Source organism: Bombina bombina, chromosome 6, assembly GCF_027579735.1.
Source record: "Bombina bombina isolate aBomBom1 chromosome 6, aBomBom1.pri, whole genome shotgun sequence".
NCBI lineage: Eukaryota > Metazoa > Chordata > Amphibia > Anura > Bombinatoridae > Bombina > Bombina bombina.
In genome coordinates this window covers 503,583,448-503,599,275 of record NC_069504.1, presented here as the reverse complement: position 1 = coordinate 503,599,275, position 15,828 = coordinate 503,583,448, and the positions used below count along the sequence as shown (strand labels likewise).

The window sequence follows — 15,828 nt, the reverse complement described above, 5'->3', positions numbered from 1 at the left end:
AATAATTTTTATTAGATGGTGTTATTATGAGTGCAAGTGTACTTTCTAATGTATTTTGTGCAAATTTTTTGTTTTGCGAAACAGTTAACCAGAGCTCTGAAGTCGCGGTAAGCATTCTAGCGTGAATTGCGATTGTGCTCAAGTGATCATGTTTACTTTCAATTCGTAATACCAGCGGGAAACCTGACAAGCGCAATCACCAGTGATAAACCCCTTATCGCTCGTGTGCAAATGTTTGCGCTCCACTTGTAATCTGGCCCATAATGTGAAAATAAAGGCTTCCCCTGCACTTTGGAGATGTGTTCTCATTTTTATTCATTGTGTCTCAATGGCTGCTGCTGCCCCTGAAAGAGGCAAACGTGTTTTCAATAGAAATTATACTTTCTCAATGACTGTTTGTTATCTCTTTACAATCAATTTGAATCAGAGCGCAATATGGATAGTACTGAATGTAAATTAACGCTTTGTCTCCATTCATGTCAACTTGTTTTTACTGACCAGTTATTTTCTGCCAATAATGTCTTCATCTCGAGAAAAGCCTGACACTTTTCGAAACAGCAAATTTATATAAAATTTCAGTTAATGCATTAGCCAGACTTGTCAGTAGATTTCAGTCTTTATTTCCTACTACCTGTCTGTCTATCTTGCTATGTCAGTTTCCTATCAAATTTGTTGAAAAATGTATATTGGAATTAAGGTTGCCACCTCGGTTATGTTTTCTTGGACATTCAATGAGTTACACATGCTGCAGGGTGTGCAGAGAGGGGCATGAATTGCACCCCTAGACAGCACACAAATAGTGATCCTGGACAGCACTATTCATGTTCCTCCCTGCGCACCCTGCAGCATGTGTAACTCATAAGTGTCCAGGAAAAAATGGCTGAGGTGGCAACCCTAATTAGAATACAGGGCTGGTAAATTCCATATATACATTGTCACACTTCGTGATATTTAATGTTTTAGTCTTGAATGGCAGAACAGCATAGTGCAGCGTGGTAACTCTTACTAATATGTAATTTTATTTTAGTGCAACTCTCTTGGATCCGGATCGTAACACGGTAACTCGTGAATGCACCCATAATTCAGTAAGTAAAATAGCAAACATTACTGCATTACAGAAACCTATCAGTGTTCAAAAAACACCACAGACATTTATTTTCACCAATATACAATATTAATATTAAAGGGACATGTTATACATTTGCACAAACATTGCTGTCATCAAGTTCTCAAGGCAGGTGCACACTACCTAGGTATTCTATTCAACACAAGAAGAGAATAAGTAAATTTGATAATATGTCAATTGGAAACTTTCCTAAAAATGATATGCTCTATCAGAAAATATATATATTTATTTATATACAGTATATAAAATTTTGAATTATGGCTATTTTTCTTTTATTAAGATCCTCAAGCACTGTGTATCTTATTCCTGCTGAAGGGTTAAAGGGACATTATACACTCATTTTTTCTTTGCATAAATGTTTTGTAGATGATCTATTTATATAGCCCATAAAGGGTTTTTTAGAAAAAAAATGTATAGTTTTGCTTATTCTTTAATAACATTGCTCTGATTTTCAGACTCCTAACCAAGCCCCAAAGTTTTATGTGAATACCGTCAGCTACCTTCTCCAGCTTGCTCCTGCTTGTGTAAATGGTCTTTTCGTATGCAAAAGAAGGGGGAGGGGGGGAGTGTCTTATTTGCCACTTGCAGTGGGCTTTCCAGCTACCTTTTCAACGGAGCTAAACTGAGAGCTTCTAAGTAAGTTTTTAAACAGTTTTATACTGGATTTTTATATCAGTATCTGTGCATCTTATTCTTTATAGTAGTGTCTATTGCATGCAGTTATATGAAAATGAGTGTATACTGTCCCTTTAAACATGTATACAGAGTCACGCACCCTGAACTCCCATGCTGTCCCCTCTTAGGGTTAAAAAGAAATCTGCATTGTTGTTGCTTATTAAAATAGCTCAGTTTCTACTGAGTTCAATATTGGTAATCAGTAGCATCATATACAGACAATTAGCTTTCCCAAGCTATCAATTTAGCAGTAATAAACAAAAACACAAAAGAAGATGGGCCGGGACAAAGAGGGCCTTGACGTGGATGAAGATTGCAGAGTGGAGGCAGTGGAAGAGGCCACTGAAGTCCTCTGCCGCCAAGAAGATGGGCCCCCGGCGCCAGGAGCCGGGACTAAGAGGTATGTGGCAGTATAGGGGTTAGTAGTTTAGATACTTGCAGTGGGTATGTGTCAGTATAGGGGATAATAGGATAGATACTTGCGGTGGGGATGTGGTGGTATAGGGGTCAATAGTTTAGATACTTGTGGTGGGTGATGTGGCGGTATAGAAGTTAATAGTAAAGATATTTGCAGTGAATATGTGGCAGTATAGGGGTTAATAGTTTATATACTTGTGGTGGGTATGTGGTGGTATAGGGGCTAATAGGATAGTACTTGCGGTTGGTATGTAGCGGTAAAGGGGTTAATAGGATAGCTACTTGCGGTGGGTATGTGGCGGTCTAGGGGTTAATAGTTTAGATACTTGCGGTGGGTATGTGGTAGAATAGGGGTTAATAGTTTAGATACTTGCGGTGGGTATGTGACGGTATAGGGTTTAATAGGATAGATACTTGCAGTGAGGGGTTAATAGTTTAGATACTTGGGGTGGGTATTTGCCGGTATAGGGGTTAATATGATAGATACTTGTAGTGGGTATGTGGTGGGTTAAATAGGTTAATAGGATAGATACTTGTGGTGGGTATGTGGCAGTTTAGATATTTATTAGTGTGGTGTTAGTTTGCAATCATGGGGTACTTCAGTTTAGGAGTATTAGAATTAGTGGTTAGACACACTAGTTATGTTTCAAAGGATCCTTTAACTATACATTGGCAATATGGACGGCGATGCTGGGTGTTATCTATAGCCAGCATCGCCGACCAATGGCATGTATAGTGAATGCCTCCCGGCTATGCCACTATGTTGGGAGCTTGGAATATTTTGACAGGCTCGCTTGACATAGAGATGGATATTTTGGAATATTTTGCCACCTTGTAGCACTTTTGATCATCGGGACCTTAGTCTGAACTTCAAATCGGTAGTAGATTTTTTTCTGACAAATTTCAAATTTATGTCTATTTCCACTCCTCCTGTATCATGTGACAGCCATCAACCAATCACAAATGCATATACGTATATTCTGTGAAATCTGGCACTTGCTCAGTTTGAGCTGGTGACATAAAAAGTGTAAATAAAAAAAAGACATCAAATTTTGTTAAAGGGACATAATACTCATATGCTAAATCACTTGAAACTGATGCAGTATAACTGTAAAAAGCTGACAGGAAAATAATCCCTGAGCATCTCTATGTAAAAAAGGAAGATATTTTACCTCACAATCTCCTCAGCTCAGCAGAGTAAGTTCTGTGTAAAAAGTTATACTTCACCTGCTCCCAGCTGCAGGTAAAAAAAAAAATGAAGAAATGAACAGCAGCCAATCAGCATCAGCAGTGCTGAGGTCATGAACTCTTTTACTGTGATCTCATGAGATTTGACTTAACTCTCATGAGATTTCATAGTAAGCTGAATAGGGAAATAATATGAGAGTGCACGAGGCTCATCCCCTAAGATGTCCCAGGACAGACACACTAAAATGCTGCTTAGAAATCCTTTACAATGGGAGGTGGCTACTGAGGAACTTTTGAGGTAAAATATCTTTCTTTTTTACATAGAGATGTTCAGGAGATATTTTCTAGTCAGCTTTTTACAGCTATACTGCATCACTTTCAAGTGTTTAAACATTTGGATATTATGGCCCTTTAATGGAAGTAAATTGGAAAGATGTTTAAAACTGCTGCTCTATCTGATTCATGAAAGTTTACACTTAAATTGTAATTGTTTAGTGACTATTTGGTTGCTAACTTCCCAGTTATTCGTCACAGCACCCAAGTAAACCTGTGGCATTTGTGTAAATAAAGGGAATCAAGTTTTAATCAAAACTATCTTGTTCAAAACAAGATATAAGAAAGGTAGCATAAGCCTGAGAAATCCAAGTGTCTTAGCTTGGCCAAAATGTGCCCTGTATGACTAGGTTTGTGCCTAGGGCAATAGTATTTAGGAGAGCAGCAAATATTCAATTGAAAGGTATTCTTAAAACTTGTTACATTCCCACTCATATCCTCTCCAAATATTTGACTCATTAGCTGCAGCTGCTACACTCTGAAGCTCCATCTACAGATTGTATAAAATTGCTACATACTAGACCACTGCAATATTGTGCTCAAGACACGTGTACACTCCTCACATTACCTCAGTATGCTGTCATGAAATGTTTCAACAATGGATACTAAGAGAAAGATGCAAATTTGATAATACAAGTAAATTGGACCATTTTTTTTTTTTAATTGAGAGGTAGGTATTATATATCAGTTCTCCTATATGTTGCCTTGCCACTGACTTTCCTAAAGATATTCTGTCATATGTGTTTGTATACAGGGAGTGCAGAATTATTAGGCAAGTTGTATTTTTGAGGATTAATTTTATTATTGAACAACAACCATGTTCTCAATGAACCCACAAAACTCATTAATATCAAAGCTGAATAGTTTTGGAAGTAGTTTTTAGTTTGTTTTTAGTTATAGCTATTTTAGGGGGATATATGTGTGTGCAGGTGACTATTACTGTGCATAATTATTAGGCAACTTAACAAAAAACAAATATATACCCATTTCAATTATTTATTTTTACCAGTGAAACCAATATAACATCTCAACATTCACAAATATACATTTCTGACATTCAAAAACAAAACAAAAACAAATCAGTGACCAATATAGCCACCTTTCTTTGCAAGGACACTCAAAAGCCTGCCATCCATGGATTCTGTCAGTGTTTTGATCTGTTCACCATCAACATTGCATGCAGCAGCAACCATAGCCTCCCAGACACTGTTCAGAGAGGTGTACTGTTTTCCCTCCTTGTAAATCTCACATTTGATGATGGACCACAGGTTCTCAATGGGGTTCAGATCAGGTGAACAAGGAGGCCATGTCATTAGATTTTCTTCTTTTATACCCTTTCTTGCCAGCCACGCTGTGGAGTACTTGGACGCGTGTGATGGAGCATTGTCCTGCATGAAAATCATGTTTTTCTTGAAGGATGCAGTCTTCTTCCTGTACCACTGCTTGAAGAAGGTGTCTTCCAGAAACTGGCAGTAGGACTGGGAGTTGAGCTTGACTCCATCCTCAACCCGAAAAGGCCCCACAAGCTCATCTTTGATGATACCAGCCCAAACCAGTACTCCACCTCCACCTTGCTGGCGTCTGAGTCGGACTGGAGCTCTCTGCCCTTTACCAATCCAGCCACGGGCCCATCCATCTGGCCCATCAAGACTCACAATATGAGCAGAGGAAGATAACAGTCAGGTGAGTCACACTAACGTGGTATATACAGCAATAATCGTTGTACAATGCAACTGCCCAAAGGCCCCAAACAACAAATGGATAAAGTCACTTTAGATACACACTCGTATGTAGGCAGGTAGCAGCGTTAAGTAAATATGCAGATATCGTAGGAGACAATGGGAACACTGGAATGTCATATCATATGCCAGACTCACCTCAAACTGATGGTTCCTCAGCTCTCAAAAAACGAACTGCTGTCGGCTGACTCGTGCTAAACGGTGTGCGATGAAGTCGCTGTGTAGTCGATAGCTGGTTCCGAGTCTGTGTAAACTTCCGAGGAAAGGCAGCATCTAGGTCGGCATTCACCTCTGTATCCACCTCCGTGTGAGTATATAGGAGGGATAGGAAATCCGATGATGTGCAGCGGGTAAATCTGCGACAGCGGCAACTTAGAGGAGGGGGGTAGGGCAGTTGCAAAGAGGGACTGGAGGAACTCAGGAGCGGCAGCAAACCAGTGAGTCTGGAGAAATGAACATCAGGAAAAAAAAGAGTACTGGATGCTCCGATAAAATTTAACAAATTTATTGATACTTCATTAAAACAACAAAATCATGGAGAAGCAGATAGACACGATTGCAGGCGCAGCACCAGGGCTTACGCGTTTCGGCTGTGAAGCCTTAATCATAGCATACAGGTGCTGGGCCTGACAGGTGCACTTAACACCTTAGGTTGATTCTCATTGGTTAAAAGAAAATTTAAAAGAAAAACAACCCGCCCGCTTGGAAGTGTCATAGACTGAATATAGTGTTAGAGAAGCAAATAACAATATCACAACTGGCATATATACAATGAATAAATGCAAAAAAAACCATATACATGCAAAAAAAACAATTCAAATGCTGTTTAAAGCTAAAACTAAGATAAGATGATTTGAGGACAAAACACTGAATGTACATGAAATAGGGGAAAAAAATGAGAGACAAAGGTACTGAAAATACAAGAGAGTGGTATACTATAAATATCCACAAATACTATAATGCTAAACAAGTGTCAGTACCTACTAAGTCTGTGAGTATGACTTGCAATAAAATAATCATCAAAGGAATCAGGATTGCTAGTGCGAGCATACACGAAGTGTACATCATGATATATAATATAGAATGTATATTCGCAAAACGAAACAATAGTAAATAAAGTTCAAAAAACTAACTGAATAGTAAACTAGATATATCATCTGTATCTAACCTGATGTAGTGTGATGAAAAAAGAAGAAAAGAGGTATGAAAAAATGGCGTACAAAAAGGCTATCTAAGAGTGTGGCACTCAAACCCAGGGGAGATAACAAAGAACTGGAATTATTCCCAGTAATTTATTAAATCATACCTGGAGTTAAGTCCTTTAGGTATTCTGGTGTCAAGTTTAAACATCCAGAATGCCTCTCGTTTGGCCAGTAGTTTGCTGAGGTTGCCACCTCTACTAGGCAGAACAACTTTTTCAATGATGCACCATTTCAATGATCTAAGATTATTGCCATGTTTGCCCTAGAAATGGAGTACCAACGGAGTAGTGGCTTTTCCTATGTTAAAAGATGACAAATGTTCTCTAAATCTGGAGTTCATATCCCTAGAGGTGAGTCCTACATACTGCAGATGGCATTCGGTGCAAGAAATGAGATATATGACATTGCTAGCTGTACAATTGAGACAAGTTTTGATGTCAAATGTTTGGCCAGTAGTATAAGACGTAAAATTATTGGTGACCTGAACAAAGTCACAGGGTTTACAACGTCTGCTGCCACACTTAAACATCCCACAATGTCTCAACCAAGAGCTTTGGTTAGTCTCAATCTTTTTAAGTTCTGTAGGTGCTAGGATGCCCCCTAGTGTGTTACTTTTTCTATAGGAACATTTGAGCCCCTTCTCAACTGTAGTCACTAGTTTGTCATCTGCAGCCAGTAAAGCGAAGTGTTTTTTAACTATGCTGCATACTTTGTTGTACTCTGTGCTGAACTGTGTGACGAAGTAAACTCCTTGGGACGATTTTGACCTGTCACACTTTGGTTTATCTTGTAAGAGTGTCTTCCTATCTATATGTTCAAGGGACCTTTTGGCCCTTGTAACATCGTGTGAAGGATACCCTCTTTCTCGAAGTCTTACTGACAGAGAATCAGCTTCTTTGTCATAAGTAGCTCTGTCAGAACAATTTCTCTTTAATCTGGTAAATTGTCCCTTGGCAACAGCGAATCTCATTTGTATGGGATGACTGCTGTTGCCGTGCAACAGGGTATTCCCAGATATGGGTTTACGATACACACTCATGGAGACACCACTGTCCTGGGCACCTGTGAGAGTGAGATCCAAAAAATTAATGTGCGTGTTATGTACCTCATAGGTGAATTTTAGATTCAAATCGTTAGAATTCAGAAATTCCAAAAAGAGTGGCACATCTGACTGACTACCTGACCATACCAAGAGGAGGTCATCGATGTACCTCCTGTAAAATTTGATGTCCTGTTTGAAGGGATTCCCATCTCCAAAGATGTGGCACAGCTCCCACCAACCTAGGTAGAGGTTGGCGTACGAGGGAGCAAACTTGGCTCCCATGGCCGTGCCACATCTCTGGAGATAGAACTCTCCCTCAAACCTGAAAAAATTGTGTGTAAGAAGGAACTCAATTACAGTGATGACAAAATTTTGGAACTCTGGGGAAAAGTCGCTGTGATTTTGGAGGAAGGAGGAAATTGCTTGCAGGCCTTGCGTATGAGGTATAGATGAATAAAGGGCTACTGCATCTATGGTTAACCATGCGTATTCATCCTTCCATTGAAACGTCTCCAGAATATTGATTATATGCTTTGTGTCACGAACATATGACACTAGGGATAGTACCATAGGTTGTAAAATCGAATCGACCCACTGTGAGAGGTGCTCCAAAAGGGAGTCGATCCCACTCACAATGGGTCTGCCTTGTACTTGTGTAATGCTTTTGTGTACTTTTGGGAAATGATGGAAACAGGGGATCCTTGGAAATTGTACATCTAGATATTTGACAGTCTTATCATCCAGGAAACCCTGTTCCCTACCATCATCCAAAATGTGTTTCAATTGTGATTTAAAGATGTTAGTAGGATCCCTATGGAGTTTTTCATAGTTGTCTGTATTATGAAGCTGACGTTTAGCCTCAGCAATATAATCACTCCTGTTCATTACGACTACTGCCCCGCCTTTATCGGCGGGGCGTATGACTATCTGATTGTTACCCCTAAGTTCAGCTAGGGCATTTTTCTGTTTAAGTGTAAGATTTTGTTTAACTTTCTTGGTTTCTTTTTGAAGCTTAATTAAGTCCATCTCAACTCTCTGTTGGTAAGTTTCTAAAATTTGGCCTCTACTCATAATAGGATAGAAATTGGATTTCTCCATGAGTGTGGTACCTCTGTTGGTGAAATCTGTATCTGTGCTAGACTCAGTTGCTAGGGTTTGAAGGGCAACTACGTCACACATTTCTGCAAAATCACTGATGTTATTAGTCATGAATGGTATAGATGTAGCTCGTTCAACTGACGCAGTATGTGTACTGAAATTTTTTTTTTTCAGGGTCAGGTTTCTTATGAGACGATTTACATCTATAAGTGTTTGAAAAAGATTAAATTGCCTAAGCCTAAAGCTAAAACAGAATGTTGTTGTGATGTCAAATTCACAGATGAAACATTTGACATCAAAACTTGTCTCAATTGTACAGCTAGCAATGTCATATATCTCATTTCTTGCACCGAATGCCATCTGCAGTATGTAGGACTCACCTCTAGGGATATGAACTCCAGATTTAGAGAACATTTGTCATCTTTTAACATAGGAAAAGCCACTACTCCGTTGGTACTCCATTTCTATGGCAAACATGGCAATAATCTTAGATCATTGAAATGGTGCATCATTGAAAAAGTTGTTCTGCCTAGTAGAGGTGGCAACCTCAGCAAACTACTGGCCAAACGAGAGGCATTCTGGATGTTTAAACTTGACACCAGAATACCTAAAGGACTTAACTCCAGGTATGATTTAATAAATTACTGGGAATAATTCCAGTTCTTTGTTATCTCCCCTGGGTTTGAGTGCCACACTCTTAGATAGCCTTTTTGTACGCCATTTTTTCATACCTCTTTTCTTCTTTTTTCATCACACTACATCAGGTTAGATACAGATGATATATCTAGTTTACTATTCAGTTAGTTTTTTGAACTTTATTTACTATTGTTTCGTTTTGCGAATATACATTCTATATTATATATCATGATGTACACTTCGTGTATGCTCGCACTAGCAATCCTGATTCCTTTGATGATTATTTTATTGCAAGTCATACTCACAGACTTAGTAGGTACTGACACTTGTTTAGCATTATAGTATTTGTGGATATTTATAGTATACCACTCTCTTGTATTTTCAGTACCTTTGTCTCTCATTTTTTCCCCCTATTTCATGTACATTCAGTGTTTTGTCCTCAAATCATCTTATCTTAGTTTTAGCTTTAAACAGCATTTGAATTGTTTTTTTTGCATGTATAGGGGTTTTTTTTGCATTTATTCATTGTATATATGCCAGTTGTGATATTGTTATTTGCTTCTCTAACACTATATTCAGTCTATGACACTTCCAAGCGGGCGGGTTGTTTTTCTTTTAAATTTTCTTTTAACCAATGAGAATCAACCTAAGGTGTTAAGTGCACCTGTCAGGCCCAGCACCTGTATGCTATGATTAAGGCTTCACAGCCGAAACGCGTAAGCCCTGGTGCTGCGCCTGCAATCGTGTCTATCTGCTTCTCCATGATTTTGTTGTTTTAATGAAGTATCAATAAATTTGTTAAATTTTATCGGAGCATCCAGTACTCTTTTTTTCCATCAAGACTCACTCTCATTTCATCAGTCCATAAAACCTTAGAAAAATCAGTCTTGAGATATTTCTTGGCCCAGTCTTGACGTTTCAGCTTGTGTGTCTTGTTCAGTGGTGGTCTTCTTTCAGCCTTTCTTACCTTGGCCATGTCTCTGAGTATTGCACACCTTGTGCTTTTGGGCACTCCAGTGATGTTGCAGCTCTGAAATATGGCCAAACTGGTGGCAAGTGGCATCTTGGCAGCTGCATGCTTGACTTTTCTCAGTTCATGGGCAGTTATTTTGCGCCTTGGTTTTTCCACACGCTTCTTGCGACCCTGTTGACTATTTTGAATGAAACGCTTGATTGTTCGATGATCACGCTTCAGAAGCTTTGCAATTTTAAGAGTGCTGCATCCCTCTGCAAGATATCTCACTATTTTTGACTTTTCTGAGCCTGTCAAGTCCTTCTTTTGACCCATTTTGCCAAAGGAAAGTAAGTTGCCTAATAATTATGCACACCTGATATAGGGTGTTGATGTCATTAGACCACACCCCTTCTCATTACAGAGATGCACATCACCTAATATGCTTAATTGGTAGTAGGCTTTCGAGCCTATACAGCTTGGAGTAAGACAACATGCATAAAGAGGATGATGTGGTCAAAATACTCATTTGCCTAATAATTCTGCATTCCCTGTAGTGTATACACCCAGTGTGAGTTATAATGCTTTTTATAATTATTATATTTATGATAATTCTGTAACATCCTATATCTGAGAGTTCCTATATTCATTAAACAGGCTTTTGTCAGGTTTAATGCTACACATATGGTGGTCTTGTCCCTGCTTGCAAAGCTTTTGGTCTGAGATATTATCTGTTATGTCTGATATATTTGGTGTTACTATCCCAAACGACCCTGGGATATTATTGTTTCGCTCCCTACCAAAATGTAAAGCAAAACACTCCCTTTTACTAATCATGTGTATTAACAGTGCTAAAAAAACGTATTCCTATACATTCAAAAACAAATGTAGCTCCCACCAGATTAGATTGGTCTACACAGGTCTCAGATCTACTTCAGCTTGAGCTATACCATTATCTGCAAGTACATAAACTTGAACTTTGATGGATGTTTGGCTTGGACTCAATCCATAATCCTGCTGGGTGATCCTGGCCCATAAGGGCTTTTCTTTTTAAAGACACGATGAGTCCATGGATTTCATCCTTACTTGTGGGATTACGCCTTCTGGTCAGCCAGCAGGAGGAGGCAAAGAGCACCACAGTAGAGCTGTACATATAGCTCCTCCCTCCCACTCCAGTCATACTCTTTGCCTGCGTAAGTGATAGGAGATGGCAAAGTGAGGTGTTAGAAAAGATTCTTCAATCAAGAGTTTATTATTTTTAAAGTAGTGCCAGAGAGTGCTACTTTGTTCCAGGGTGTACCCTAGACCAGATCAGTCTCTATAGTAGAGCATTTGGTGGCTTTGAAGCAATAGGAACTGGTGGGACATAATTCTCACTGCGCCTCCTATATATATTTGCTGCCCTAATCCAGATAGCCTAAGCACATTTAACTCAGGCTTATCTTGTTCCACAGGGCTATGGGAGGGAGAGGACCTCTTACACCTGCTGGACTGCCATGTTGTCGCACAGCATTCAAGGTAAGTGCTAACTTTATTATTTCTGGGGACATCATTCTCTCAGAAGAAAGTGAGCACTACATTACATACCATCACATGTCAAGGGCTAAGATAAAGATTGGGCTCTTTATTGTGATGGGACTGTGGTCTCTTTTTGAGGGAGAGATATTTTATACCGACACTGGGGCTGAGATGGAATCAGTGTTATTTTACTCCCGGCAGTTTTAACATAAAATATGCCGACCGGGAGACGGCTAACTTTATTTTCTGGTGCCAAACAGAACATTTAGAGCAGAGATAGAGCTACCTGACATGCGGTAGCATACTCTGCTATATTTTTCTACAGTTCGGCTTAGTTGTTATATCTCCCGGTCTCCCGGTGTCAGATCTATAAGATCTTAATGGCAACCGGGAGATTGAGTACGGTGACGCCCACGATGGGCGGAGTTATCTTCCCGCCGTTTTGGAGCTTTACGAGCATTGTTATTTGCGCTCTATACCTCCATTATGATATCGGAGGGTTGAGCGTTTCACACGGCTATATAGCGATCAGTGCTAGACCTAAATGCATCATGTGTCAGACGTGTTAAAAGGTCCCTGATTGTTATACTGTTAACTTGGACACCTGGGCACCTTCAGCACAATAGCTGAGGTTCAGTAGGCCCAGAACTGTTTGCTTCCTAAGTAAATGTCAGTTTGCAAAGCACACAATAAGCACAATGTGATTTTTAAACTGGTTCAGTAGGTCCAGAACTGTTTGCTTACTAATTGAATGTCAGTTTGCAAAGCACACAATAAACACAATGTGATTTTTAAACTTTAAAGACAGTAAAGTTTTTTATCTGTGATCTTTATTAGATAGATTCAGTTGCTTGGGTTCGTTCATCCTTGTGATAGGATACTACAAAAGCACTCAAAAGATAATGTTATTTTAACATTTAAAGAAACAGTACTGTTTTTTATGTGTCACTTTTTTATTATATATACTCCTTTTATAGCTATTGCTGTTAAGAGTCTGGTGACACCGGTCAATCCATGCCACAATTTTCTACTATAGTTTCCAGAATAATTTTATGAACCACAGGCAGTGCTCTGCGGTTCCTTGCAAAGACATTGCTTTTTGATGTACATAGCGATATTTCTTTGCAGCAATATTGATATTCTTATTGGATTGTTCTGCACAACAGAAATGAGATGTTCTTTTAAAATTTAAAGAGACAGTAAAAAAAAATTCTGTGTAACTTTTATTAACAGAATTGCGGCTGTTTATTTGTTAATTCATCCTTTGTGACGTAGGATGGTACAAAAATATACAAAAATGAGTTACTTTAAGATTTAAAGAGACAGTAACATTTTGTTCTGTGTACATTATAATAAATGAATTTCAGCTGTTTATTTGTTAATTCATCCCTTGTGACTGAGGATGAAATAAACGCACACAAGAATGGAGTTTCTTTTCAGATTTAAGGGCACAGTATCATTTCCTATGTGAAACAATTTATTTTCTCTTTTGGAATTTACTCCCTCTACGGCGATTGCTGTTTGGGAGTCTATTACCAATGGCCACAAATTTTTCCTATACTTTCCGTCCAAATTTTATGGCTTACATGCAGTGCCCTGCGTTCCTTCACACTCCACTCGGGGTTATGATGCTTTCTATATTTTTCCACGAGGTAAAAGCATTGCTAGAGGAATTGCTATTCTAAATTGTTCCTTCATGTTACTGAGAATCTCAGTTTCAGATGGAGTGGTACCTTAGGCATTCCCTATATTTACAAGACTGTTTCTCATAGCCGACTCAGCTATTGAGGCTGGACGACGTTCCTTAGGGGGGAAGGAGTAGTTTCAACTTCACTACAAGAACTTCTATACCCTTATAGGATAGTCCTATGGAACACACCAGGGTTTACAATGGCAACCATCTGTGTATTTTGCTACCGTCACTAGTGTGACGGCATAGCGGCTTGATGCATTGTCTAATGCTATTAGTCAGTAGCTTCCCTGGATAAAATCCAGGACTGGATAAAGCTTTCACATTGGCTAATTCCTTTATTTCGATTTCTTCCCTTCCAGTTATCAAACTGGGAGCATAGGTGGCTCTGTGCCAGCTCTTGGGACCTTATGGTTAGAGCCTTGTTTTACGGATATATGTTCTAAAACTAAGAAACGTTGTTGGGACCTGGCTTGAGGAAATAAAAAAAAAAAAAAAAAAGACATATAGCCTGCTGTTAAATCAAAGACAGCATGGAGAACATGCCCCGGTCCGGAACTGGATCTTGTAGGGGGTTGACTTCCCGTTTTCGCTCAAGTTGGTTTTGAGCTCAAATGTTTTCCTCTCAGAGGCAGTTTCTGCTTTCAAGATTGTCTGAAGATCAGACAAAAGGTGAGACATCCTTACACTGCGTAGGAGACCTCTCAGACCTGGGAGTGATTGTTTCAGTTCTAATACTGGTACAGGATCTGGGGTTACTGATCGGGTTGTGATTCTCAAAAAAGTAGAATCTTCAGACCATTTTTTAAGAAGGGTACTGTCCTTCAGGATTGAAACTATTAATTTGTTCCATTCCTCCCTTGATCCTAGAAAGTCAATTTATGACAACTGGGGATTAAAGGACAAGTGCTTTCATGTGCCGTTCACGAGAATCATCTCAAGTTCTAGGGTTTGCCTTTCTGGCTAAACTCTTCCTGTTCGTGGTCCCTCCTTTCGGTCTTGCCACAGTTCTGAGTTCTTATGGAGGCTCTGGGATCGATGTTGGCGGTGCTTTAGTTACGGGGCATTGCAATGGCGCCCTATCTGGCTGATATCCTAGTCCAGGCTTCATCCTTACAGCAAGCAAGATTTACACGGACATGGTGTTATACTTCCCGTGATCTCAAGGGTGGAAGGTGTCTTTGGAAAAGTGTTCCTTAGTCCCAAGCACAAGGGTAGCTTTCTTGGGAATCATGACAAATTCCATATCAATGAAGATTTTTCTGACTGAAGTCAGGAAATCAAGTTCTATCATTACTGGTCTAGTCCTTCAGTCCACTTCTCGGCCTTCAGTGGCTCAGTACATAGAAGTAATCGGGCTGATGGTGACGGTAATGGACAATAGCTGGACAGATAACTCAGCATGCTAAGGCACTGTAGCTGAGCTCTGTAACAACCCAAGGGTTGCAGGTTCAATCCCCGGTGAGGTCCACTCAACCTTTCATCCTTTCAAGGTTGATAAAATGAACAGCGCCTTGTGACCCTTAAAATCCTGTTTGTTTGTTCCACTTCAGACCTATGCAGTTAAGCATACTCAGGCAATGGAACGGAGACTATGCAGACTTGTCTCCTCAAATACCTCTGGGTCAGGAGACAAGGGACTCTCTTCTATGGTGGTTGTCTCTGGATCACCAATCCCAGGGAACTGGTTTAGCAGAGTGTGGACTCAGGCGGACTCTGTTCTTTTTATAGACTTCCTGGATCTGAGAGCGAGCTTCAAGGCCCTTCTGGTCTGGCCTCTGTTGGCTTCTGTCCAGTTTCATCTGTTTTCAGACGGACAATATGACGACGGTCTTACATCAATCATCAGGGAGGAACGAGGTGTTCCTTGACGATGGCTGAGGTAGCCAAGATTATCCAGTGGGCGGAGGCTCATTCTTGCTATCTGTCAGCGGTCCATATCCCAGGGGTGGACACTTGGGAAACAGATTTTCTGAGTAGACAGACTTTTCATCCAGGAGATTGGGAACTCCATCCAGGAGTATTCTCTAACCTGATTCTCAAAGGGGGTCGGCTGGAGTTGGATCTCATGGCATCTTGTCGGAATGCCAGGCTTCTGGGATACGGGTCCAGGTCTCGAACCCCCAGTCCAAGCTGATAGCTGCCTTGACAGTTCTTTGGTCCTTCAGCCTAGAATATCTATTTCCCCCGTTTGCGTTTCTTTCCCGGGTGC

General features: G+C 39.9%; 1 protein-coding gene across 1 annotated transcript in view; it reads left to right on the top strand.

The window, feature by feature from the left end:
- Positions 1 to 15,828, top strand: part of LOC128663182 (uncharacterized) — an 82,254-nt gene that overhangs the window by 30,833 nt on the left and 35,593 nt on the right. Inside the window, exon 3 of the mRNA XM_053717385.1 lies at positions 1,028 to 1,085. Within this exon, the coding sequence (XP_053573360.1) occupies positions 1,028 to 1,085 (58 nt within the window). The remainder of the gene's footprint in view (positions 1 to 1,027; positions 1,086 to 15,828) is intronic.